General features: G+C 38.6%; 1 protein-coding gene across 3 annotated transcripts in view; it reads left to right on the top strand.

The window, feature by feature from the left end:
* The window catches only part of UBE3A (ubiquitin protein ligase E3A), a 73,074-nt gene that overhangs the window by 27,018 nt on the left and 19,702 nt on the right, over positions 1 to 26,354 (top strand). For all 3 annotated transcript variants that reach the window (XM_055141243.1, XM_055141244.1, XM_055141245.1), the window contains 3 exons: positions 8,381 to 8,685; positions 13,412 to 14,658; positions 24,422 to 24,566. In XM_055141243.1, the coding sequence (XP_054997218.1) occupies positions 8,381 to 8,685; positions 13,412 to 14,658; positions 24,422 to 24,566 (1,697 nt within the window). The remainder of the gene's footprint in view (positions 1 to 8,380; positions 8,686 to 13,411; positions 14,659 to 24,421; positions 24,567 to 26,354) is intronic.

Genomic DNA, 26,354 nt, shown 5'->3' with positions numbered 1-26,354 from the left:
CTTAAAAGCTACTAGAGCATTTTGATGCTTTCTTGGCGTCTCTACTCCCATTATCTAGGGATAATAGAGGATTAATTGAGGACCACTCTCTGTTAGTGGGTTCTCATTGTTCATATTATTACCACTTCAGTTTGTAGCTTTACCTCTTTCCCACGAGCTATTCTCACTCTTTGACCGGCTATAAACTATGCTTAAATACATTTTGTATATATATTTTTGTTTCTGCTACTTTGTTGACTGGTCTATTGCAGTAATCACCTAACTGGATTGTCTCTAGTTTCGTCATTTATGATCCAAGTTTTAGAAAGCAAAGTTACTTAAGATGAATTTGACTTGGTCATTGGTCAGTTGATTGCAAGTTTTATCTAGTGGTTTATGATGGTGTAGAAATATGAAATTTCTTGCTAAGTGGAATATATATGCATTAAAGAAGTCTTTGTGAGTCACGTCCTGCAGTGCTCTGCTGGAAGTTAGCAGTCTGGAACCACTCCTGGGGAGTTTGGTCCTGTGACGCAGGCTGAAAGGCTCAGTGTTCTCTGGAGCCACCAGGGCCAAATCTAGCTGTGCTTGGAGGCCATGTGGTGCATGGGATTAAGTTTAGGGTCACACATCCTTGACCACTGAAGCAGTCTTTCTGGCCCGTGTTTGCATTTTATGGTGAGAGTGCCATTAGCCTTTATCCCACTGCTCCTCTGTTAAAATCAGAGTGCTTTAATATATCTACAAAGTGGTGGTTTCAGCCTTTTTACACCTGCAGACCAGTGGCTTGGCATTAGTCCATGGGCTGGTGGTTGTAAACCACTACAAAGTACCCCATAATCTGGTTTCTCCCTGTATCTTCACTTTATTTTCAGTTCTTCCTTGAGCTTTGTGCTATTGAACTGTTGACACTTATCATAGAACCATGTCCTCAGGCAGGGCCTTGGGCCTTTACTCATAGTATTTATCTTTAATCTGAAAGATTCTGGGTGGAGTCATAGCACAGCAGGTAGGGTGTTTGCCTTGCAGCAGCTGGCCCAGGTTCAATTCCTCCACCCCTTTTGGAGAGCCCGGCAAGCTACTGAGAGTATCTCGCCTGCACTGCAGAACCTGGTAAGCTGCCCATGGCATATTCGATACGCCAAAAACAGTAACAAGTCTCACAATGGAGACGTTAGTGGTGCCCGCTCAAGCAAATTGATGAGCAAAGGGATGACAGTCCTTACTCACCTCATTTGATTCATGTGGCTGAAGGTGTCTCTATATATACCTCTGAGGTCCCCGTAGTAAAATCAGACTCTGCATTTCCTTGAAAGCCTTTTGGCTTTCTCCTTTACAGCTAAATTCCTTGAAGAAAGCCCATGTGGGATAGCCCAGTGGCCCTAGAATAGTACTGGGGCCTGAAATGGTTTACATCATACTAAAGGGAGACCTTGGAAGGGATTGCTAAAGTCTTAAAGATTAAGTTATTTAAAGGCTATTTGAAGGATGAGGTGTAATGGCTGGTCCCTGGGACCCTTATACTTTGGTCATTAAAGAAAGGAAGGCTCTGAAGAACAGAAAATCGGGAAAGGCTGGTCTGAATGGTAAATAACAAATGGTTTCTCCACGTGGTCTAGTAAAATGAGTGGAAATGTTGACTTAGCAAAAGTTGTTACAGGCTAGAGCTTTTCTTAATTTGAAATATTTTTTTAACCAACCCTTGGTTTATTTTGTTTTGCAAAAAACAACTCTTAGTATCACTAATTTCTATTTATGTTGATTATTTACATTTGATCTATTTACTTTGGTTTCTTGAGGTCCAAAGTTAGGTTGTTAATTTCAGGTTCTTTTCATATTTCTAAACTTCCCTCATAGTCTTGCTTTTTCTGCATCTGAGACACTTGGTTATGTTTTATTCCCATTATCATTTGTCCTAAGTAGTTCCTAATTTCTGTTGTGATTTTTAAAAAATTATTATTCATTGATTGTACAAGACTATGTCCATTCACAACAGTTTTCCTTTTAATTTCTAGCTTCAATTCTTTTGTGATGAGTAAAGCTACTTGGTATGAGCCCTGGAAAATCCTCTCATAAGCCTTTGAGAAAACAAGAATTCTGTTAGATGGGGTGCATGCCTGTGTCTCAGATCCATTGTGTCTGTATTGTTTACTTTCTGTTTTCCTGATTGATTTTCTGTATGGTTGATCTGTCTGTTATTGATGTGTCCTGTTATTTTACTACTTAACCTTTCTCCAGTTTGTTTGATATTTGCTATATATTTGGTGCTCTTCTGTTAAATGAATGTTTAAAAATATGAATATGATCTTCACATTGAGTTTATATTATGAATTTCTATTGAATGAATTGGCAGGCATGTAACAGACTATATGTACTATAATATGGAATATATAAACATGAACCATAAACCATGTATATGCATTCTATGTAGATTTTATATATAATTGTTATAGTGATATAAACATTTTTCTTATGACAATTTTGACTTAAAGTTCTTTGTTCTCATATACTCTTTTTTGATTACCATTTGTAAAGGTTGACTTTTCCATTCCTTACACTTTGAGTCTAAATATTCTTATAAATTGACTTATGTGCATAGCGTATGAATTCACTTCTTTTAAAAAACTTAAGTTCAGTTTATTTCTTTTGATTTGTGGATTTAATTCATTTGTTTAAAATAATTACTGTAGGGAAGAACTTACTGCTTTTTTGTTGTTTTCCATTTCTTACACTTGGTTATACTCTTTGTATGTCATTTGCTTTTGTGAATCTCTGTTTTCTATGTAGTTATTGTGGGATTATCACATACCGTATTATACAGTGAAAAAATCTGTTTTGTTTTATTTCAAATGTTTTTCTTTATTTTGGGCCTCCATGAGCATTCAGGAGGCCCACAGGTTCTGGACGCCCAGGGATTCTGACAACCTAGCCTGTGTTTTCAGGAAAAGGCCAGAGGACCAGGAGATCAGGTGGTGCCAGGGATCTAACTAGAGTCAGCTATATTCCAGGCAAAACCCTTACCCACTGTACTGTCCCTCCACTTCACTAAGATTCATTTTAAATCGAGTCTATTGACAGTGGAACAACTTCTGATCACCCATTGTGACTTCTTTAATTCATTGACTATGTCCTTAACTTCGATAAGTTCTTTCGGTTTTGTGCATATTTTAAAAATTATTGTTGGTGTACGTATTCTTGTATTTGTGTCTCATGATTTCATTTAGTCTGTTCTGTTGTAGCTCATTGTATTTCCTTAAGGTAATGCATATTCTGTTAGTACAGGGTTACATTACAAAGTTCAGACCATTATGCTGGGGGGGTGTGGGGGGGGTGTGGGGGTGTGTGTATTTGTTTGTATATCTGCCTAGTTTGTTGTTATAGATTTTGCATTTGCAAAAGCATCCACTTCAGTTTTCAGGGAGTGCCCTTTAGAAAGGGAAGACAAGGCCTTCATCATTTAGTCTGGCCTAGAGACTAAAGTCTTATGTCTGATTGGGAACTGTTCTAAGTAGTCTTGATCCTCCTTAAAGGTTGTAAGAAGCTGACAGGGGAACAGGAGCTATTTGCAGCTATGTGTTGCCTGTTGTTCCTGCAGTGGTAGGAGGTTTAAAGACTATCTTTGCACCCCTTGAAATCGTGCACTGTTAGATACTGTAATCTGGTCTCTTATTTTCCCAGGGATGAAGTTGGGCATTTGGTTTTGTTATCAGGATTATGAGCTATGCAAGCGCTGGGGTGGGTGAAAGGCAGCTGAAACATTTTTTTCCAGTGTGACTGTTCTTGACTGACTTTTTGACTTTTTTTTTTTTTGTCTGTCTTGCTGGTAGTCATTCCTGGCTAGTTGCTGGTTTGTTTACTTTTGTTTTATAGGTTCCACCAGAGTGTGCTCAGGCTTATTCCTGGTTCTGTGCCTGGGAATCACCATGACAGGGCTCCAGGACAAGATGGGTCTGCTCTATGCAAGGCAGGTGCCTTACCTGCTGTGTTGACTCTCTGCACCCGCCCGCCCCCAGTTAGTTTTTGTTCACTGAAACTTAGTATTCCTACAATTCACTTGGTTTGTTTAGGAAAACTTGTCATTTGGTAGGAAACACATACCTATTGGTTCACTTACTATTCATACAACGCTAACTTTATGCAATAATTTGATTAAATAATCCTTAGAATAAAGCTGCCGAAAGTCAGTATCTAGGATTTTCTCACCCTAAAACTAAAAGATCTCACAGCATTTTTATTAGCAAATTTACTCCGTTTTCAAAGTTTCCTCGCCTTCTGGAAAAACTCAGTCAGCCATATAGCTGCAAAATAATTGACCACTCAGATCATTATTGAAGAATTTTTCATATATTGCCTGGCCCACAATAAACAAAGTTTTAGAATTAGAACCAGATATCAAAATGTATTATCTCAGAATTAAATAGGAGCACAACTCTGATGATTGTGTGCTGTGTTCCTTGCTCTTTAAAATCTGCATTGGAGGGAGGTAGATACATTTTGGATTATTATACTTTTACTGTAATTTTATGTGAATACTTGATTCTGCAGTTTTATTTTGTGTTCACCATAACAACAAGCAGCCTGGGCATTGGGATCGTAATGATTAACACATTTTCTGAGTTCCTGTTAAACACTTCATACAGTAAAAAAAAAACAAAACAAAAAACCTTATGTTTAAATTTATTTTCATGAAAAAATATTTTTATAATAATATGGTAGAATTTTGAAATGACCAGCTCAAAATTGTAGATGACTGAGTAAACAGTTCACTGTTTTGGTGTAGACCTTGACCTTAAACCTGACCACAGTTGTGTCAGATTTTTTTCATCAGCTCTATTTCTCTAAGGCCTAAATTGTCTAGAAAATCACTGTCCTCTCTTTGAAACCATTGCATTAACTATAGCATTAGGGAAAGGGTCCAGAGTATTTGCAAAGATTGCATTCTAGAAAGGGAAGTTAGGTGAGTAGTGATTATTAGTTTCTGGACTATCAAGCTTTGGACGTTTGCTGTTTCATTTCTGACTTTTTAGTTCCTTACATCTTTTCTTTTCAACTCCAAAGTAAGTCAAAGTCAGTGGTCAATTAATGTCACTCTACTTAGGTTTATGATTTTTTTTTTATCTTTGTCTTTTTATCACTTACAAGTCTGTACTTTGGCCAACATCAGTTTACATTTCATGTCACAGTCATCATTCCTTTCATTTCTGTCATTGCTGTTTTAGATTCTGATTCCAGTCTTGTTTGCCAGATGTTCACTAACCCAGCTTTCTTTTCTGAAAGCATGGTTTTATGATCCTATCTCAGTTCTTCGAGTTTTTTATGACCTAATGTTGGTCCTTGTATTCATCTCTTATTTTCCCATTGCCTTTTAAGTTCTGTCCTAGCTCTTTCTCCTGTTGTTGGCAACTTTGTTTCTCCTCGCCTCAGGGCTGGGAATGTTGCTGTGTTTTCCTACAGGCAGTCTTCTTGCCAGGCCAGTTGAGTTGCTTTGTAAGTGATGGTCAGCATATTACTCCTCTCCCTCTTCCTTTTTATCACTAGTTAAGGCTGTAAGTAAGTGGTTCTCATGTGGTAGGAGATCTTGTTCTCTCTCTTCCTTTCTCCCTCTCTCATTGGGTGAGACCATTTCCTCGTTCAGGTGAACTGCCTTCTCTGAAGTTGTAGTTAGCAAAGTGTTTACTCCAAAGATTTCCTTGTGTTTGGTTCAGCAATGCTCAGGGAGCTGATCATGCAGCGGCAGCACTCTCTTGCCCTTTGAGCAATCAGCCAGGCACAAATGAAGCAAGTTTAAAATAATTTTGCAGTTGACATTATAAGCCTGCATTTTTAATTTGCTTTCACCTACCAACCTTTCTCTCCGTTAGACCATCCCTACCTCCACCCTCAGTGCATATGCGATACCAAGCAGAGATTCCATTATTTTTGAGGTGTGGTTTTTAAAATAATATTTTCATGCACACATTATTTATGGCACTTCTGCGTAGACGGTTTTAGTACTGCCATCCTTTTTAAATGGATGGCCTCAGTGTAGTGGAAATGGTCTGGAGTGGGGAGACCCCCAAGGCTCCTGTTGTGGCCATGGCTCTGCACTTTGCTTCGTTTGCTTTGTGTGATTTTTAACTCCATTCTGTCTTGTCACTGTGGACTAAAGAAAATTCTGAGTTGTGAAGTTAAAGTGAAATAGCTTTATCTGTGACAGATAAATTTGCCTTGCAAACGACCCACCTGAGTTCAATCCCTGTCATCCCACAATGATCCCCTGAACCCACCAGGATGTAATTCCAGAGTGAAGGAGCCAAGAAGCCCTTGACACTGCCAGGTGTGTCTCCCAAACAAAACAGAAACTGATTTTTAAGACTTGAAATCGTCTTGGAGCTAGAGCTGTTGCTCAAAGAGGGAGTGTGATGGAGCACAGACCTTGCTGTGTGTGGGGTGCCAGCTTGATCCCCACTCCATCAAGGAGGGGGATAGCTTCATCCTTCACCACTCTACCTGACTCTGTACAGAAAGAAGAGTGTTCCTTTGTCCGATTCTGGCCTGGGTCATTTTCAATTCTTTCATGTGAACTGTTGTCAGTTCATTTACATAATTATGTATTGTTGGGCATGGTATCCCCACCCCCAGATTTCTTAGAAACAGCACAGTTTTGCAAAGTTGTCTAGTTATTTCCTGTAAGTGGATCTCTGATTCATATGATTCATTCTCTGACTCATTTTTAAAGATGATACAAGTTCATAATTTTCCTCCAGAAAGAAAATGCTTATTTTTATTCTCACTAGAGAAAGCAACTGCAGTTTGGAAGCGGGTGGTATTAATCACGCATTCTTTATAGAAGAAAGCAACCTGTAAACTGTACTTGAATGTTCTAGATTCTATATTTCTTTTTCTTCTAATGTGAAAACAATAATTTCTTCAAAATCACAATTAACTTGGCAAATAAACTTTGATAAGACAGTGGATATTTAGTAGTTAGTGAGTTACATTCTTTTTGTGTTTTCCTTTTTTGCTTTTTGGGTCACACCCAGCGATGCACAGGGGTTACTCCTGGCTCATGCACTCAGGAATTACTCCTGGCGGTGCTCGGGGGACCATATGCGATGCTGGGAATCAAACCCGGGTCAGCCTCATGTAAGGGAAACGCCCTCTCCGCTGTGCTATTTCTCCAGTCCCTCTTTTTGTGTTTTCTTGGTTGCCATTTTCATGCCACTTTCACTTAAGTAGTATCTAGAATAGTTTTTTTTTTTTTATAAAATTAGGGTTATTTGTAGCTGCATATAGTGAACAGATCTCTTTTACAGTCATGCTCATGTGTGTTTCAGAGATTTTTACCTTCTCTGCGTGTAATGAGAAGTGGCGAGTTTGCATTGAGACATTTGAAAAATAGAAGCAATGGAATGAAATGGTTATGTTTGAGTGGCTACTCTTTGTTACTTACCTTTGTCACTTAGATACAGGAGTGTTTCCTTTAGACTTAAGATTGCTTGGTCTTGCTCTTTCCTTTATTTACTACACATTTGCTTCCTGTTCTTTTTCTCATGATTAACTAGATGTAACTTTAATGCCATTTGCAATTTAGTTCTACCTGTTAGAAAAATATAAAAACATTTTAAGAGTTAGATAAATTTTTATAGTTAGAATTTTTATATTTTTATTTTATGTGAATTTCAGACCAAATGAATAATTGTTATGTTTCTTTGAACCCAGTAGACAACTTAAATCTTAAATCAACAGATAGTAGAAGCATAAGAATGTAATATTTTGCAATAATGCTCTTCACCGGTTCTGTGAGTCTTTGATATGGAATTAATAAAGAGGTTCAGTCATATGTTTTGGGCTCAAGATTGTATGCATTGCCATTCTGTTGCACTGAATGAACACATCTACATACAAATTTTGGGTATTTATAATAAGCTAATTTTAAATTTCCCATCTGATGGGTGTTGGAGAATAAAATTCTTTTTTTTCCTGGTAAAGGAATTTCTATTCTAAATCAAGTATGTATAGACTATTGAAACAATGTAGAGGAAAATTAGACTGATACTAAACTGATTTCCCAATGTTAATTGAAAAAGTAATAAAATAAACTTTAAGCCATAAACTTTGTGATTTATGTAGCTTCTGCTACATTTTAAGCACAGTATATAATCAAGTTCCCCTCCCCCTCACTTAAAACAGTATTTAAAAAGTAAAGCATATGCTGTTAATGATTTGGATGAGCAATGATAGTCTGTGATAGTACTTTAGGAAATAGAAAGTATGTTACTAGTTTATAAAGTTTCATGTGGTCAGTTGCTCTTTCTTACTCTAGCGGTTTATTATGTCAGTGCCTGACTGTTGCCTTGCTGTGATGATCTGTTGAGCTTTGTACTAATCACTCTGCTTATTATTTAAATGTTTGGTACAGGAAGCGAGCAGCTGCAAAGCATCTAATAGAACGCTACTACCACCAGTTAACTGAGGGGTGTGGAAATGAGGCCTGCACAAATGAGTTTTGTGCTTCCTGTCCAAGTTTTCTTCGTATGGATAACAATGCAGCAGCTATTAAAGCCCTTGAGCTTTATAAGATTAATGCAAAACTCTGTGACCCTCATCCCTCCAAGAAAGGAGCAAGCTCAGCTTACCTTGAAAACTCAAAAGGTGCCTCTAACAACTGTTCTGAGATAAAAATGAACAAGAAGGACGGTCAAGGAGCTAGAGATGATTTTAAAGGTAAGCTATTCTATTAACAATGGAGAATTTTTGAGTGGCGACTACGTTGGAGATTCAAATAATGTGTGAGGCTTTTCTGTCTTAATTATGCAATAATTTGAAAAGATTGATAGCAGAAGTGGGGTTTTTAATGTTCAGTGGTTTCTAGAAGCGGATTACAATCCAAAAATTTCTTTGTGGATAGATTGTTTGGAACGTAAATGTTTCCTCTAGGAGAAAGACATTAAGTGAGATATTCATTTGGACTAGGTCACAAAGTCTGCTTAAATTTTAACATAGTTGAACCTGCCTTGTGTGGAGTGAAAAAAAAAAAAAACAGAGGAAACTGGAGGTTTTCCCATTTTCAGAGGCAGGCAAGTCTGTTTTTGCTTTTGTTTTGTTTTGTTTTGCACATCTGGTCTGTGCTCTGGGGATCACTCCTGGCAAGACTCAATGGCACCATATCCAGTGCTGAGTATCAAACTTGAATCAGCAGCATACAAGGGAAACTGCATACCCTCTGTATTACTCTCTTATTTTACAATAGATACTTGAGAAGTAATTTGTGGGGTTCCCCCCACCCCCCCTCCTATATGTTGTTCTTATAACCTGCTCAGTTGTCTTCCAGGTCTTTGATACATTCATGCTAGCAGGACTTGAATTGGTGACTTTTCATTTAGGCCTTATTTAGTTTTCTGAATAATTCAGGGCTTTAAATTGGTTGTGATCATTATATCCTCTTTCTTTCTCTCAGTGGAAGTAATCAGTAACAAGGTAAACAAACAGGTTTCTGAATTATTGTCCTGGCTCAGCGCTACCAGAGGCAGTGTTTTTTAAGAGATTTTTTTTTTTTGCTTTTTGGGTCACACCTGGCGATGCACAGGGGTTACTCCTGGCTCTGCACTCAGGAATTAACCCCTGGCGGTGCTCAGGGGACCATATGGGATGCTGGGGATCGAACCCGGGTCGGCCTCGTGCAAGGCAAACACCCTACTCGCTGTGCTATTGCTCCAGCCCCTTTAAGAGATTTTTTTATTTGACATGCGTGGCTCGGAATATACCTTTAAAATTTCCAGTAATATGTTAAGTCAAGTTTAAATAAATTACAAAATTATTACAGCTTTCCACGAGCTGTAATTCCATAACTTTATTTCAGAATACATAGTTCTGTTACTATAAATTAGCTGTGTATATTGTGGAAGGTACACAGTTTCATACATGTTTCTCCAGCAAATATATACTGTAGAACAATAGTTGCTGCATAGAGACTGTGCTGGCACAGTCAAATGCAGCCAGTCAACGGGGCAATTTTCCAAGAATTGGCCAGTCTGTTGAGTGGATGGATAGTCCTTGTCTTTATGTGCTATTTGTCCTTAGATGTTCCAGCAGTTAGTCATTGTCACACTTCTTTACACTTTCACCCAGAATGCTAGTGTCTTTTTGGTAACATTCTGCATTTACTATTAGGATTTTTTTCTATTAGGAATTATAACTGCATGAATGCTAACATTGATTTGTTAGTTTTGGTTATAGCATTCCATAAGTATTATAATAGCCCACTCTAAATTTTTCCTTTTAGGTTTTTTAAGTAGAAGAACTGTGCATCCTTCACATTATGCGCAGACATACAGTGCTAGAATGTCTGTTTTCTCAGTAGACCACCTCTTTTTTTACGGTTTCCAAATTCTATGCATGTTCATTTCTAAACAAAACTCTGGAGGAAAATTTTCTGAAGGGCACTGTATTTCAACAAAGGGCATATTGGTAAAGCACATGCATTCAGTATGATTGACGATACATGTGTCAAGCAGCTCTTTGTCAATAACTTTATGCTGTGAAGATTAGGAAGCAGATGTTTTACATTTACCAGGACACTTAACTTATAACAGGTATTGATTGTGTTTTAGCTATATAGTAGGAAATTATGTTGGGGGTTTACATTATTTTAGAAAAAATGTACTAGGACCAGGAAAATGGTACAGGGCTCCCAGTTGTCACACAGAGATTGGCATCCTCATGCCAACCAGCCTGGTTTGCTGAGTATCACTGGAGGGTCTCCCCTCTTCCTAAAAGAATATTAAATATTTTAAAGTTAAAATTACGAGAAATAAACCTAGTTTTGCTTTTCAGGACGAGATTACAGAAGTTGCCTTTTAGTAGAAGAAACTCTGCAGGTAGTGCCAATACAGTAGTAGGGGACATGGAGCAGATTTCTGGTGCTATCAAATTGGTTTGTTTTTGTGTTTTAATTTTTGGTGGCCATTTCTGTGGTCACTTGCTGTGAAACATCTATTTTAGCCCAGAGATAAAGACTGTATTAAGTGGTCAGAGTACAGCAGTGAAGAGTACAGCAGGTCGGACATTTGCCTTTCAAGTGGTCGACCCAGGTTTGATTCGTGGCATTCTATACTCCATATGGTTCCTTGAGTATGGCTAGGTGTTGTCTAAAAACCAAACCAAAGCAAAAACAAAAAAAACACTGGACTGTATGGAGTATTAAGATTTTTGGGTGCGGGAGTTGCCTTGTATTGAACTCAAAGACTTTCTCTACTGCTGAGCTCCTGCTACCTGTTTTAAGACATTGAACATGTTGTACAGTACAGAAATAAGGATCCATTTATCACAATAAAAACTGGACTGCTAGTATGACAAAAATTATCCTCTTAGTATTTAATTGCATATTTAATTATTTCAAAGAGATAGCTTGATTTCTGTTAGTTGTCTGTTTTTTGACCAGTGTCATCTCTATATATAAATAATTTATTTTCTGTAAAGCAACATACCTGAATTGTTACTCAAGATGACAGGCTGATTCTGAGAAGTATTATTTCAACATAAGGTAATGCAGTTACAGTTGCATTTATCAGTTGCCTTAAATACAGAGAATTGTTTCAAATGCAAAACTGATCAGAAAGTTATTTAACTTAACTTGGGGAGCTCTTTATTTCTTCCAGTGTGATAATGATTTTACTGACCTGTGTGGTGAAAAATTATTCCAAAATATTAGTTATCACAATCAAAACTTAAAAGGGAATTTTATAATTGGAGTGGTGAAGAGGATGAGTGCCATAGTTTTTCTGGTTTTGTCGGAAAGGCAGTAACGATAGATAAATACAGCAAGTGTCCAGGGGCAAAGGTGGCAGTGCAGGGCCCTGCCTCATTTGAGAGTTACCAGAGTGGACATTCTTCCCAGAAATCCTCATATGTTGAAATAATATTTCTCAGAATCAGCCTGTCATCTTGAGTAACAATTCAGGTATGTTGCTTTACAGAAAATAAATTATTTATATATAGAGATGACACTGGTCAAATCCTCGCTCTTCTTGTTTCTGTGTACTCTTATTAGTTTAGTTTCACCTTGTGCACATTTTAGTAACTGAAAATGTCTCAGAAGTTTATACTAGATTTATCCTTTCATGTCTGTCTGTCCTTTTTGCCTTTCTGGTACTATTTCTTTATAGGAGAGAATTGGCATCATGGAAAAATAGTAGTGTAACACTCCCTTGTATGAAACACTGCTGCCTGCAGAAATGATAGTATACTAATCTAACTTCTAGCACAGTACCCAGAAGGACTAAGCATAGCTTCAACAGGGTGGCTGGGCTGGAGTTGCTAAGATTCTGAATATATGATAGAAATGGAAAGGGTCTGTTGTAGTTATGATTGGTTAGGCTGCTTTGTCAGATAGAACCCAAAAGGAGCACTGCTCATTAAACATAAGCAGGGATCTGTGTGACTCATCCGAGAGCATGGCAGGCAGTAGGGTGACACTCACTGACCCTTCCATCCCAGAGTGGAAGAAGAAATGCTGTGGCCTAAAAGTCAAGTAGCAATTCTTACAGAAGACCAGGAAGGCAGGAAATGTGGGCCAGCTCTGTGCCCAGGGTGGGTGAGCACTTGGGGCACCCCATGATAGTTTCCATTTCATTTGTATGTTAATCAGTTGCCTTCTTCTGGAAGGGCACCCCATGGTAGTGTCCATTTCACTTGTAAATAAAGCAGTTGCTGCCTTCCCTAGTATTGCTTTTGATTGTTCAGTAACTGTTTTGTTCCATAAGGTACATTCCAGCTTAACTTCTAACTATAAATGACAGTGTTTGTTGATCAAAATTAATTTTCCTAGTCATCCATGGAATGCCCATCAAAAATAACTTAGTTGTGTTTTATAGTCCATTCGAAAGTAGGGGAGGAATAACTTCCAAAAGAAGATACTAGAAGAATTTTTCGAAAACCCTGTGTTTTAGGAATCTTACTATTAGAGAACAGAAAAATCAGAATGGGGCATCTCAGGAAAACCCTTGAGTATTGGTGTCAAAGGTGTATTGTGATTAACTATCCCATGCCATCCTATTTCATGCTTACAATTAGAGCTGCATGTTGTAGTGAATGCAATTATGAAGATTAGAGGTGCTTTTGAAAAAGGTAAAAATATATAATCTAAATAGTATTTTTGTGTGTGTGAATCTAAATATTATTTTTTTAAGAGACTTGGGGCTGGAGCCATAGTACAGCAGGGAGGGGTTTGCCTTGCATGCAGCCGATTCAGATTTAATCCCCTGCATCCTGTCTGGTCCCCTGAGCATCACTGGCTGTGACCCAAAAAAGAAAAAAAGAAAAAAAAAGATTTGTAAATCATAAATGGGATTGAGTGCAAATAGTTGGCTGTTTTAACTTTTGAGCTTATTGAAAAGGAGCTTTACAAGTATTATGAAAATAAATTTTCTTTTTTTCTGCTATAATTTTCTAGATGTGACTTACCTAACGGAAGAGAAAGTATATGAAATTCTTGAATTATGTAGAGAGAGAGAGGATTATTCCCCTTTAATCCGTGTTATTGGAAGAGTTTTTTCAAGTGCTGAAGCATTGGTACAGAGCTTTCGGAAAGTCAAACAACACACCAAGGAAGAATTGAAATCTCTTCAAGGCAAGGATGAAGACAAAGATGAAGATGAAAAGGAAAAGGCTGCATGTTCTGCTGCTGCTATGGAAGAAGATTCAGAAGCATCTTCCTCAAGAATAAGTGAGAACCCACAAGGAGAAAACAATTTACACAAACTAGGCCCTGATGATGTGTCTGTGGATATCGAGGCCATTCGAAGGGTCTATATTAGATTGCTGTCAAATGAAAAAATAGAAACTGCCTTTCTCAATGCACTTGTATATCTGTCACCTAATGTGGAATGTGACTTGACGTATCACAATGTGTACTCCAGAGATCCTAATTATCTGAATTTGTTCATTATTGTAATGGAGAATAGAAATCTCCATAGTCCTGAATATCTGGAAATGGCTTTGCCATTGTTTTGCAAAGCAATGAGTAAGCTACCCCTGGCTGCCCAAGGAAAATTGGTTAGATTGTGGTCTAAGTACAACGCAGACCAGATTCGGAGAATGATGGAGACATTTCAGCAACTTATTACTTACAAAGTTATAAGCAATGAGTTTAACAGTCGGAATCTCGTGAACGATGATGATGCTATTGTTGCTGCTTCAAAGTGCTTGAAAATGGTTTACTATGCAAATGTAGTAGGAGGGGAAGTGGACACAGGCCACAATGAGGAAGATGATGAGGAGCCCATCCCAGAGTCCAGTGAGCTGACACTTCAGGAGCTATTGGGAGAGGAAAGGAGAAATAAGAAAGGGCCACGAGTAGACCCACTGGAAACTGAACTGGGTGTCAAAACTCTGGATTGTCGGAAACCACTTATCCCCTTTGAAGAGTTTATTAATGAACCACTGAATGATGTTCTAGAAATGGACAAAGATTATACTTTTTTCAAAGTAGAAACAGAGAACAAATTCTCTTTCATGACATGTCCCTTTATACTGAATGCTGTCACAAAGAATTTGGGATTATATTATGACAATAGAATTCGCATGTACAGTGAACGAAGAATCACTGTTCTCTACAGTTTGGTTCAAGGACAGCAATTGAATCCATATTTGAGACTCAAAGTCAGACGTGACCATATTATAGATGATGCTCTTGTTCGGGTAAGTTGGGTTACTGTTTAAAAATTGCAACTACAAAAAAATAAAAGCATTATGACTATGTTAGAAAAGTAGTAGGAAGATTGGTGTAGTTGAGTGAATTCATTTGGTACATTGGAAAACACAACACACATCCCCTCTTCACATAAAATTTAGAATTGGTTGGTGAACACACACCAGCATACACTCTCTCTCTCAAATTGACTGTGAGGTCAATGGATTAGGCAGGGAGTTCTTGCTGGGTCACTCATCACTGCACACCTCTGCCTTGCCTCCTGGTGGTAGTTGACTCACACTGCACTATCCAGAGGGACTCCCATGGGTCTTAGAGTTGCTGGAGATCCTGTTCTGGGAGTGTGTAATATGGATGGGCCCTGGCTGACCAGCCTAGTTCGAGTGCTGACTGGGAGAACATGGGGAACTACAGAATTCTCCTAACTTCTGGACATGGGCCTCAGGAGAAGATAGAAATTATCAGTCACTTTGTTCCAACATTTACATTTGTCCTGAGGTGCTTAATAGGCAGAGTTTGGCTATTCTCATACCATTTGTTATACACACCCATCATTGCTAATGTTTTTTTAACTACTGTAAATAAAGTATAATGTTAGCTAAAGTAGAGACAGTTATTATTCCATACTAGTAGAACCCATGACGGCTGAACTAGGGAATAGTAACTTTTCAAGATGTTTTAGAATTGCCTTAAGAGTTCATAAAATTGAACTAATTGTTGGACACCTAAAACAGCTGTTTAAAACATAGTCTAGTTCTTATGGGTGTTTTTTGGGGGGGGGTTTGTGTATTGTTTTTGCTTTTTGGCTTATTGGGTCACACCCAGTGATGCTCAGGGGTTACTCCTGGCTCTGCACTCCGGAATTACTCCTAGTGGTACTTAGGGGACCATATGGGATGCTGGGGATCAAATCTAGGTTGGCTGTATACAAGGCAAACACCCTCCCCGCCTGGACTGTCTCCAGCCCCTCTTGTCTTTTATTACTGATTTTCAGAAAAATGAGGCATGTTGTCTTGAGGAAAGAAGTCGACATTCAAGAAGTTAAGGCAGTTTTTCATCAGAGACAGTAAAAGGACGGTAACTGCTCGGAGAACTGTTACCATCACTTGGTTTCTATGCCTTTATCATTTTAGTTACGTAGTCTCACGCTTCATGGATAATTAATATAGTTAATAATGGTTGTTGGGTAGCCAGTAACTTACTTTATAGAGTTCATGGGAGTAATCAGATTATTATTATTAACCTTACTGGAGTAATAAGGGCACGAATGATGATTTGTGGAAAACACACTGTGGTCTGTCTTGCATTTCCATTCTTAAGAGTAGGTTGCAAATGCTGATGTGCACACTTTCTGTTGGGCTTCTGGACTGGGACCTGGCTTTAGCAAAAACCTGGCCTTTCAGAAGCTCTTTGAAGAATCCAATCCAGTTTACCCAGGCTTATTTTTCTCCCCTAGGTCCCATTTCCTTTCCTGGTAAAAGCAAGGCTACGTGCAAACAAAAGATTAGGTACTTTTTATTGTTTTTCAAATTATCTTGTTTGGTTTTTGGACCACACCAGGCAATGCTCAGAGCTTACTCCTTCCTTTGTGTTCAGGGATTCTCACTCCTGGTGGACTCAGAGTACCATGTTGGGTGTTGGGATAGTTGACTGCATGCAAGGCAAACACCTTACTTGTACTATCTTTCCCACCTTGTCAAGTGATTTATTTTTGGGGAGTGAGAGACTGTTAGTGCCACACTTGGCTGTGCTCAGGGTTACTCCAGACAGGGCATATCACTCAGAGGGCTCACGGGACCCGATGGAGTACTGGATATTTAACCTGGGTTGGCTGCATGCAAGGCACGCGAACTTCCCACTTTATGATTTCTCCAGCCCCAAAGGATTTTAAGTAAGGTCTTTAGGTTTTTAATATAATGTTCATTCTGAAGTATTTAATTATGCTAACTTAACCTTTAGTCCGTTCTGTTTAATTACTTTAAAATTTATTATTATTGTACCTATCTGTTGATAATCAGTTGCTATTATTAATCAGTTGATAATATCTATAAGTGAATATTACCATTCCACAAAAGCGGTTTGCCTGTAAAATCATGTGGGGACCAGAGAGAGAGTTCAGTGGGAAGGTGTCTGTCTGGCTTTGCAGACCATCTTGGAGCACTATCAGGAGTAAGTCTGAGCCCTGCCATATGTGATACAAAACCTCAAAAATGTGTGTGCATGTGTGAGAGAGAGAGGGAGAGAGATAACAACAGCACAAAGATAAAGATGAATTGTGACCACTGAGAACCTTCTTGGGGATTCTGGATATTAACACTATGTAGATTTTACACATAGATTTTTATTAAAAAGTAAGTATCAGAGTAGGCCTTGGAACTAATTATATGCTTATTTTTTAAAGGACTGGAGTGATAGCACAGTGGGTAGGGCGTTTGCCTTGCACACGGCCAACCTGGGTTCGATTCCTCAGTCCCTCTCAGAGAGCCCGCCAAGCTACCGAGAGTACCTATCCTGCCCACACGGCAGAGCCTAGCAAGGTACCTGTGGCGTATTCGATATGCCAAAAACAGTAACAAGTCTAACAATGGAGATGTTACTTGTGCCCGCTCGAGCAAGTCGATGAACAAGGGGATGACAGTGCTACAGTGCTCTTTTTTAAATGTCATAGCAGATAAAATTTAATAAGTCATATTAGTTTAGCAACAAAGAATAGATAAAGTGGGGGCTAGAGAGATCACCTTGCAGAGGCCCACCCCAGTTCAATCCCTGGTACTGTATATGATCTGTTGAACATAGTTTAGGAGTGATTCCTGAACATAGAGCCAGGAGTAATCCCTGAGCACTGCCAGGTGTGGCCCAGTGCCCCCTCCCCAACATTCCACCCACCTAAAAAATTTAGAAAATGTAAGAAACAGTGGTTTAGGGTCATCTTGGGTTAATCTTGCCAGTGCTGATGGGTGTGAACATTTTAAGCCTCTTGCTTTCTTTGAGTTCAGTTAGATGAAATAAACCTCTTGACCACTTCTTAGGACCTGCTTCTTTTAAACTACAACATAGGGTCAGGAAGAGAAAAGGAAATGAGAAGCACTATGTTGGACTCAGTAAAGAAATAGTTAAAGCTCGAAGAGTCTTAGGGTAGGGCCAGAGTGATAGCACAGCGAGTAGACACTGGCTTCACACGTGGCTGACCCAGGTTCCATCCCTGGCATCTAATATAGTCCCAGAACCTGCCAGAAGAGATCCTTGAGCACAGAGCCAGGAATAAATCAGGTGTGTTTCCCCCACTCCCCTTTAAAAATAAAAGAGGACCCTTAGGGGCACATCTGTGTAGTAGTCATTAATGAGGGTCAGAAAAGCGTGATGATATAAATGACACTAGTTGGATACTTTTTTAATTGGGTCTTACTTTCAGTTAATTGTAGGAAAGACTGGCTTCGAAGGAAAGGGTAGTAACTTACAGGAATAATGAAACATTTTTCAAAGAAAAACATGTTCTTTGCTTTCATGTGCTATGTGATTTGAACTAGGCTAGCGAAAAATTGTTTCTTATGTGTAGAGTTTAGAGGAACTGTCCTTGATTACCAGAACATTATTTTTTTACAATATTCTATCAAATCTAAGAGACTGATTTTAAGCACACTATTATTTTTATTATCACTAAGAAAGGAAAAATTCTTCCAATTAACTACAAGGGGTTATTGTATAGTATAATCAGAAGAGTGAACTTTAGAAGCAACGAAATAGGATAAAATTGTCTTTACAACAGAATTTTTTTTCTAGAACACAGAACTATATTTATGGCCCTGCTTAAATTATTGTAGCTTGTCTCCAGGACTTGTTTTCCCTATTTCTGCTTATTGTTCCTTAGGAAAATGGCACAATGATCCACACAACCTAAACCCCACCTTGTATTTGAGATTTAGGAGGTTTTCTACAGTATTTCATAGACAATATTTATCTCTAGATTCTTCCGGTAAATGTTTTGTCATTTTCCTGTAAGCATTCCCTAAGAAAGAGGGTCTAAGTCTATAAAGAGAGGACTAGGATGTGAGGCTCTGAGAAAACAGTGGGATTGCCATCAGTCCAAATGCTTTCCCATTTGAGCATAAATTTGTTTTTAAATCCAGCATTCTATCCTCTAGATTCAGACTAGGGGTGCTATTGCATGATCTTGGGATCTCTGTTTCTTTGACACCCCAAAGTAACTCACAAAGCCAAACTGTAGACCTCTTATTTGGGAGGATCCCTAGTGTTGCCATCGGCGAAAACACGTTTGTAAAAAAGCATTTTTATAAACATGTGTAGGAGACAGCTAGACTTTGTATAAGTGGATGATGAGAACAGCAGACTTAGAATAGGAGATGATGACAGCAAGAGTTGTGGTTCTGATTAGGAGTCTTAGGAATCTGAAATAAGAGCTAAAAATTATGACCAGAAGGAGAGCTGGAAATGTAGAATTGGTTAAGAAAGTTCAAAAATACGAGATGAATAGATGAAAATATTGGCAACATGTGAAAAGCACGAACTTTTCTCCATATTATTTTCTGAGAATGACTTCCATCTTTTCTGGAGAGCATTATCTGTCTCAGCATTTTCCTTGTAATTGTTGAAGCACAAACTTTAACCTGGATTTTCTGTCCACCTACCTGCAATGCTTGAACACTGTTAAAACTCTGTTCTTCTCTCCATAGTTCATTGTATCCTACACATTGCATGGTGTGGTGTATGCAGTGACTTTTTATTTCTTGTAATCGTATTCTAATCAGGATAAAGCTGTAATGTTTTTTCAAAGTAGAATAATAAAATGGGTCTGTTCTCAGCATCATATAATAATTTCAAAGAATGGAATCTGTCGAATTTCTTAGTATAGTACTGCAGCTCTCTGAATGAAACTCAGATTCTGACAGAGAAATCAATGATGAAATTGGGGTTCAAACCCCGGGTTCCTAGTCTCCTAGACCCATGTCATTATGTGATTTACCTGCTAATCATCCAAACTTTCTGTTAGTGGTTAATTGGTAAGAAAATTGAGTCTAATTGAGTTACCTAAAAATCTTGTTGTAGTCTAGTTCAGGTACAAGAGAGGAGTCAACCATTGACTGAGATTGAAGCGTTAAAACAGCCATTAGTACAGAATTTGGGTATTCTGAAGTATGAAATAGACTAAATACTATTCTTAGTCTTCAAAGAATTTCAACTGTAGATAAGGATGGATTTTACATGAACAACAGCCCAGTATCCTATGAGATTTGAAAAACGGTATTTTTCTTTTGTTCCTCACCAATCTGACAAGTATGATATTTCTATTTTGAAATGTCCTCTTACCTCAGTATTCTGGGAGTGCATTGATCAGGTCTTTTTTTTTCTTTTTGCATCACCTGGCGATGCACAGGGGTTACTCCTGGCTTTGCACTCAGGAACTACTACTGGCGATGTTCAAGGGGACCATACGGGATGCTGGAAATTGAACCTGGGTCGGCCGCGTGCAAGGCAAACGCCCTACCCGCTGTGCTATCTCTCTAGCCCCTAATCAGGTCTTTTTTAAAGAAAATAATTAGGATTTCATCATCATGGCTAGTTTAACGTTCAGAAATTTAAAATTGTTTCATCCAACAATTGATGAAATGATGAGTTTTAGTAAGAAGAGGAAGTCATATGAAAGAAGTGGTAGATGTTATTACATCCAGTCTCTTTTTGTCCCTAGTAGTATTTTGACAGTCTCATTGTTAAATTGGGCTGGAGCGATAGCACAGCGGGTAGGACCTTTGTCTTGCATGTGGCTGACCTGGGTTCGATTTCTTTGTCCCTGTGGCGTATTCGGTATGCCAAAAACAGTAACAAGTCTCACACAATGGAGACGTTACTGTTGCCCACTTGAGCAAATCGATGAGCAACAGGATGACAGTGACAGTAATTGTTAAATTAGCACAAAAAAATACCCCGCCTTAAAAATTTATAAAACTTTCCAAGTCTATGCTAAATGAGTTCTGGTTGTATATAGACTCCACTGTTCAGAATGTACATTGACATATTCCTCTGATCTCCAAATATCCTGCTGTGGCAAGGATGAATACAGGCACCACTGTTCAGAATGTTCATTGACATAGTCCTCTAATCTCCAAATGCCCTACTGCATTTAAGACAGCATTTGATAAAAAAAAAATTCAGTTTTGAATGGTATGCGTATACTACATAAAGTGATATATTTTTATAAATTGATTCTTAAATCATTTTTTACTTGAACACTGGGTTTGAGGTTTTTCTTATTTTCTAAAGAAAAATGCAGTGCTGGGCCTGGAGTGATAGCACAGTGGGTAGGGCATTTGCCTTGCACGATTCCCAGCATCCCATATGGTCCCCTGAGCATGGCCAGGAGTGGTTCCTGAGTGCAGAGCCAGGAGTAACCCCTATGCATGGGTATGACCCAAAAAAAACAAAAAAAAAAAAAAAGAAAAATGCAGTGCTTAAAAGTAGCTTTTGTCAAATGATGATTGCTAAATCGTGTTACCACAATTAAAACTTTTTTTTTAAGATAGGCTGCTTACATAAGATATAGTAATTTATAGAATCACTGGTATATATCAGAGAATGATTAAAATTAAGGGAAATTTTACCACCAAATCAGTTTCCACAAGTTTTTGGTGTATTTACATCTGTATACATCTGAATCAAAAGGAATTTGTATTATTTTTATGGAGGGCTGGAGCCATAGCACAGCGGGTAGGGCGTTTGCCTTGCACTGGGTCAACCCAGGTTTGATTCCTCCGTCCCTCTCGGAGAACCCGTCAAGCTACTGAGAGTAGGGGCTGGAGCAATAGCACAGCGGGTAGGGCATTTGCCATGCATGCGGCCGACCGGGTTCGATTTCCAGCATCCCATATGGTCCCCTGAGCACCGCCAGGAGTGATTCCTGAGTGCAGAGCCAGGAGTAACCCCTGTGCATCGCCAGGTGTGACCCCCCCCTCAAAAAAAAGCTACTGAAAGTATCTCGCCCGCACGGCAGAGCCTGGCAAGCTACCCATGGCATATTCGATATGCCAAAAACAGTAACAACAAGTCTCACAATGGAGACGTTACTGGTGCCTGCTCGAGCAAATCGATGAACAACGGGACAACAGTGCTACAGTACCACATTATTTTGTGGAAACTTTGGAAAATAGGCAGAAGCATATGCAGAAGTTTGTAAAGCACTCACAGTTTAGAGGAGATTGTTGCTACTTTCACAAAGAAGCGGCAGTTGAGTGCAGTCACGCAGTCTTTTGGGTCAGAGTCAGTTCTGCCACTGGCTGAGGGACTTTCAGTTACGAAGCTCGTTTTCTCAGGGTCTCCATCTGTGGTTGCTGCATTACTAATTGCATGAGATTTGGGGGAATGTTAACTGATAGACGTAAGATGCACCCAGCATAGAACTGCGCTATGTTGTCATCAATGGATTATTTTTTTTCCTGTAATGTTTGAGTCAAGGTTTTCAAGCTGTAAGGAAGTATAGAGCCAGTCACAGGAGCTCATTGTCCAGAAGACTGTTGTGAGTTTTCTAAGTGCTTTGCATGCCATTGACTTCCATATTACAACACATCATGCCCACTTTACAGGTGATAATAAAAGCAGAGATAGAGCAAGTTAAATGTGTACAGTTAGAGGTCCCATATAGCATAAGTTCTTTGGACATGGGGGCCTTAGAGTTGGTAGAAATGGCGGGTGTGCAGTGGTTTCCTAAGAGTGAGCAGAAGTTAGCGTGGGGTGTCCGTCTCCTGTGGAGCTGAACTTGCACACACAGATCCCTATCCTTCCAGAGGAATCTGTTTCACTGATGTAATTCCATTGCTTCATTTTGAAATTTTTTTCTTTTGATCCGTGGAGACATTACACCTGGGTACAGGCAGGTTTGTTTTTGTGTCTTGAAGGCATATAGAAACATTGTGTTTTCCTACTCCAGGCAGCTGGTATGGAATGGCTGTGTGGGAAGCTGACGTACTAGGTACCACATTTAAGCTAAGAAGGTGCCTCTAGCCTTCAGAATCCTTATAGTCTGTGACGAGAGACTATTTCCAACTATAATCATTTCTTGCCCCTGGATTATTTTCAAATCATGGGCCCTGTACTGCAAAGTGACTTCTGTTCAGAGGGTAGCGCCACACCTGCTTGGGGGCTGGTTCTGGTTCAGTGCTTGATGGGGGGCAGGGGTCACATGTTCCAGAGTGTTTGGGGGACCAGGTGGTGCTGGGAATGGTGCCCAGGCCATTGTGTAAAGGTTTACAGTTAAGTGCCAGGAGGAACTAGTGTGAGATATTCTGACTTAATCCACAGCAGTTTATTTCAAAAGTAAGTTAATGTTTGGGCTTTTCATTTTGGTTTTGAGCTACACTTGGCGATGCTCAAGTGTTTACTCTTGACTCTGCACTCAGGGATCCTAGTGGTGCACAGATTGACCATATGGGATGCTGGGGATAGAACCTGGGTTGGCCTTGTGTAAGGCAGACACACACCCACTGTACTATTTGTGCACCCACTGTACTATTTGTATACTCAAAATCATAGAATCTAGAAATTGAACAATAATCAGGTGATCATTTTAATTTTTGCCCTTAAAGCATTGTTGACTGCAAACATCTCCTCGCCACCCCATCCCACCCCCATCCCCATCCCCAGAATAGTAGTATTTGAATAGCACCCAGTATACTCATTTTTATCAGTACATTTTTTTCTTAAAGGTTTCTCAAAATAATACCTGGCCATTGCTATGAGCAGTGCATTCTAGTGCATTCTTATTTCCCCTCTATTGTTGGTTGTAGTCCACTAAGGCAAATGACTTACCTATGAATTTATGAGATTTTTTTTTTTTTACAGAGATGACTGAGTCCAAATTGATTTTGTTATTTAGAGTAATTCTACTGCAGGACTGTAGCACACTTACTTTAAAAATTTGAGCTGGAATAATTGCAATAACCTGAACACACTCCACATTTAAATACCGATTTATTTTTAAGAGCTAACGAGTATGTAAGGTCACTTTAACATAAGAACTCGATGACTAATCAGGCATATTATTAGTAAATTTCAGATATGTTAAATAATAAACCTGTGGTTATCATTTCACATTAGACTCATTTTATCTTTTATGAGATTAATTTTAGAGTATTTTTAATTTATAGACATTAAATACCATTTTGGTAAACATTTATAGTTGAAATGCAGGAACGTATAGAGTATGGTAACTATTAGAGTATCTAAGCAAACATGTCTCACCTGTATTTTATAAATTGAATATGAAAGGTTCAATTATATAAAAAGTCTGATACTTTTACTTTACTAAGGGACCAGAGTCATGTTTATTCATCCAGAGTCAATGAAGTTATTTTGGGGATAAAAATAAGCAGAATTATTCCTAAGAAATTTTGATATCAAACTTTTATACTGCATTGGTTTTGCTAAAAATCTTTTGAGTAATAGTCATTTTGCTATCTAGGTTTTTTTTCCTCTTGTGTCACCTTAGATTTCTGCTGCTTGTTAATAACAGAGCCACACATTTTTTTTACTGTCTACATCAATAGGTAGAAAGTAATCCTTTTTCAATTGTCTGTCCTGATTTTCCATGTAATGAAAGACTGAATCTTTGCCTTTACTGACTCCTGCTCCATTTAAAACAAAATGTCTTTTTTGTTTGCTCTCTAACCCTACTCCTTAACTTTATTCTTATTTTTATTTTGCTTTTATTCTAAATTGGCAATCTGTTTTTCTCTTTTTGTTCACTAGCTAGAGATGATTGCCATGGAGAACCCCGCAGACCTGAAGAAGCAGTTGTATGTGGAATTTGAGGGAGAACAAGGAGTTGATGAGGGAGGAGTTTCCAAAGAATTTTTTCAGCTAGTTGTGGAAGAAATCTTCAATCCTGATATTGGTGAGTATTTAAAACCATGTGATCATGGTGTGCTGAGTCTTTTTGAATTAAAACTTTATCAGGTTTGTAAATGTTTTCAGTATAAAGAGTGATAGCAGATTTCTTTATGGATTCTGATATGACTGAATTAGTATGTTTTGAGGACTGATTTCCTGGACGCATTTATTCCAGTTTCTCATTTATTCAAGTTGAATAGATTTATTCAAATTTAGATATCTTAGCTAAGTATTTTAATATAGGAAGTTATCTCCTAGAGAAATGAAATTAAAAACGCTTTAGCACATTAGGGCAGTTGAAGGATTTCATTTGTTTTAGTTGAAAACATCCCTTAGGGGCTGGAGAGCTAGTACAATAGGGAAAGTGCTTGTCTTACACTAAGCTGACCCAGGTTTGATCCCCAACACCACAAACGTCTCCTGAGCATAGCCAGGTGTAACCCCCAAACATACCAAGAACTAAAAAAAGGTGTGTTTGCTACTGGATTTGAGGGGGGGGGGCGCTTAATGTAAACTCCAGGACCCTTTTTACATTCCTGATCTAGTAATATCTATTTCCTAGAAGACTTTTCACTGAACAGTTGGAAGGACTGATGACAGTCAGGTGCTAAAGGGATTGAATCTCAGGGGTGGCTTAGGTAGAATAGTGCAGGAAGGGGATTTACCTGGATGATTTGGACCTGATTTTCTTAAACATAATCACTTAGCTCAGGGTTTGCTTTGATTTTAAAATTGAGAGCGTAGTAGACACAGGATTCCTCTTAAATAGAGTGATAGAATTTTGATGATGTAATGTAGAGCTTCGAGGATCGAACTTAATTCTCCGTGTGTTCATAGAGTTTTTTTTTTTTCTGTTCTTTTACTGTTCTTGATATCTGTTATATAATTACTGATACACATATCTTAAATGGAAGCTGACTTTTGAAGCTCGTGACAAAGTTAAGCCTGTATCTGTTTAAGACTATCTTTTGTAGGTAATTTGTTCAGAATAAACTAAGACACATAGGACCATCACCTTTTAGAAGTAAAAATTAATTTATACATTTCCTTAGCTTTTTAAACTAATGTTCTATTATCTGATATGTTTAGAAATGATAAATATTAGCTGTAAGTTAGAATAATGTGCAAAAATGCTTAGTGGGGAGGGGGCGCGTGTTCTCCCAGTCAGAAGAACTCTGCATTGTTCATCAACCAGTTTAGTGATTCTCAGCCAGTTGGGCTGGACAGCTTCAGGGGAAGTCCCTGGTCCCCCAGGATCACCTCTGTAGTGTGCAGTGGTGGGAACCTTGACTGCCAGACTGTTTCCTGAATTCTGCCATCCTCACAGTCCCGCTGCAGAAATACTAGGCTTTTCCACTTGATTGGAGGGATTATTTTAGATCTAAGTTTCATGGCATTTTTCTTCCAGGATCCTGAAAAATGTCCCCCAAATGGATTCTCATTGGACTGAAATTTTTGACACAGCTGACTAGTGAACTATGTAATTGGTGTTTGATTAATTTCTGTTTTGTTGCTCTTCAGACCCCAGGCATGCACTTGATGACGGACATCAAATTTATCAATTTGTTCTGCTTTTTTGTGGGACAATTCTTGGCCCTGCTAGATGCCATATTTACCATTAAATGAAGCTTCTAGATTTAAAATTTGAATTCAAGTGCAAGTTGGATAAATTTTAAACTACTCTTTCATGAGTGTTGGGCTGGAGCGATAGCACAGCGGTTGGGCGTTTCACGTGGCCGACCCGAGTTCGATTCCTCCGCCCCTCTCAGAAAGCCCGGCAAACTACTGAGAG

The sequence above is a fragment of the Sorex araneus genome, chromosome 6 (assembly GCF_027595985.1).
Source record: "Sorex araneus isolate mSorAra2 chromosome 6, mSorAra2.pri, whole genome shotgun sequence".
Classification (NCBI taxonomy): domain Eukaryota; kingdom Metazoa; phylum Chordata; class Mammalia; order Eulipotyphla; family Soricidae; genus Sorex; species Sorex araneus.
This window is presented reverse-complemented; position numbering and strand designations above follow the sequence as displayed.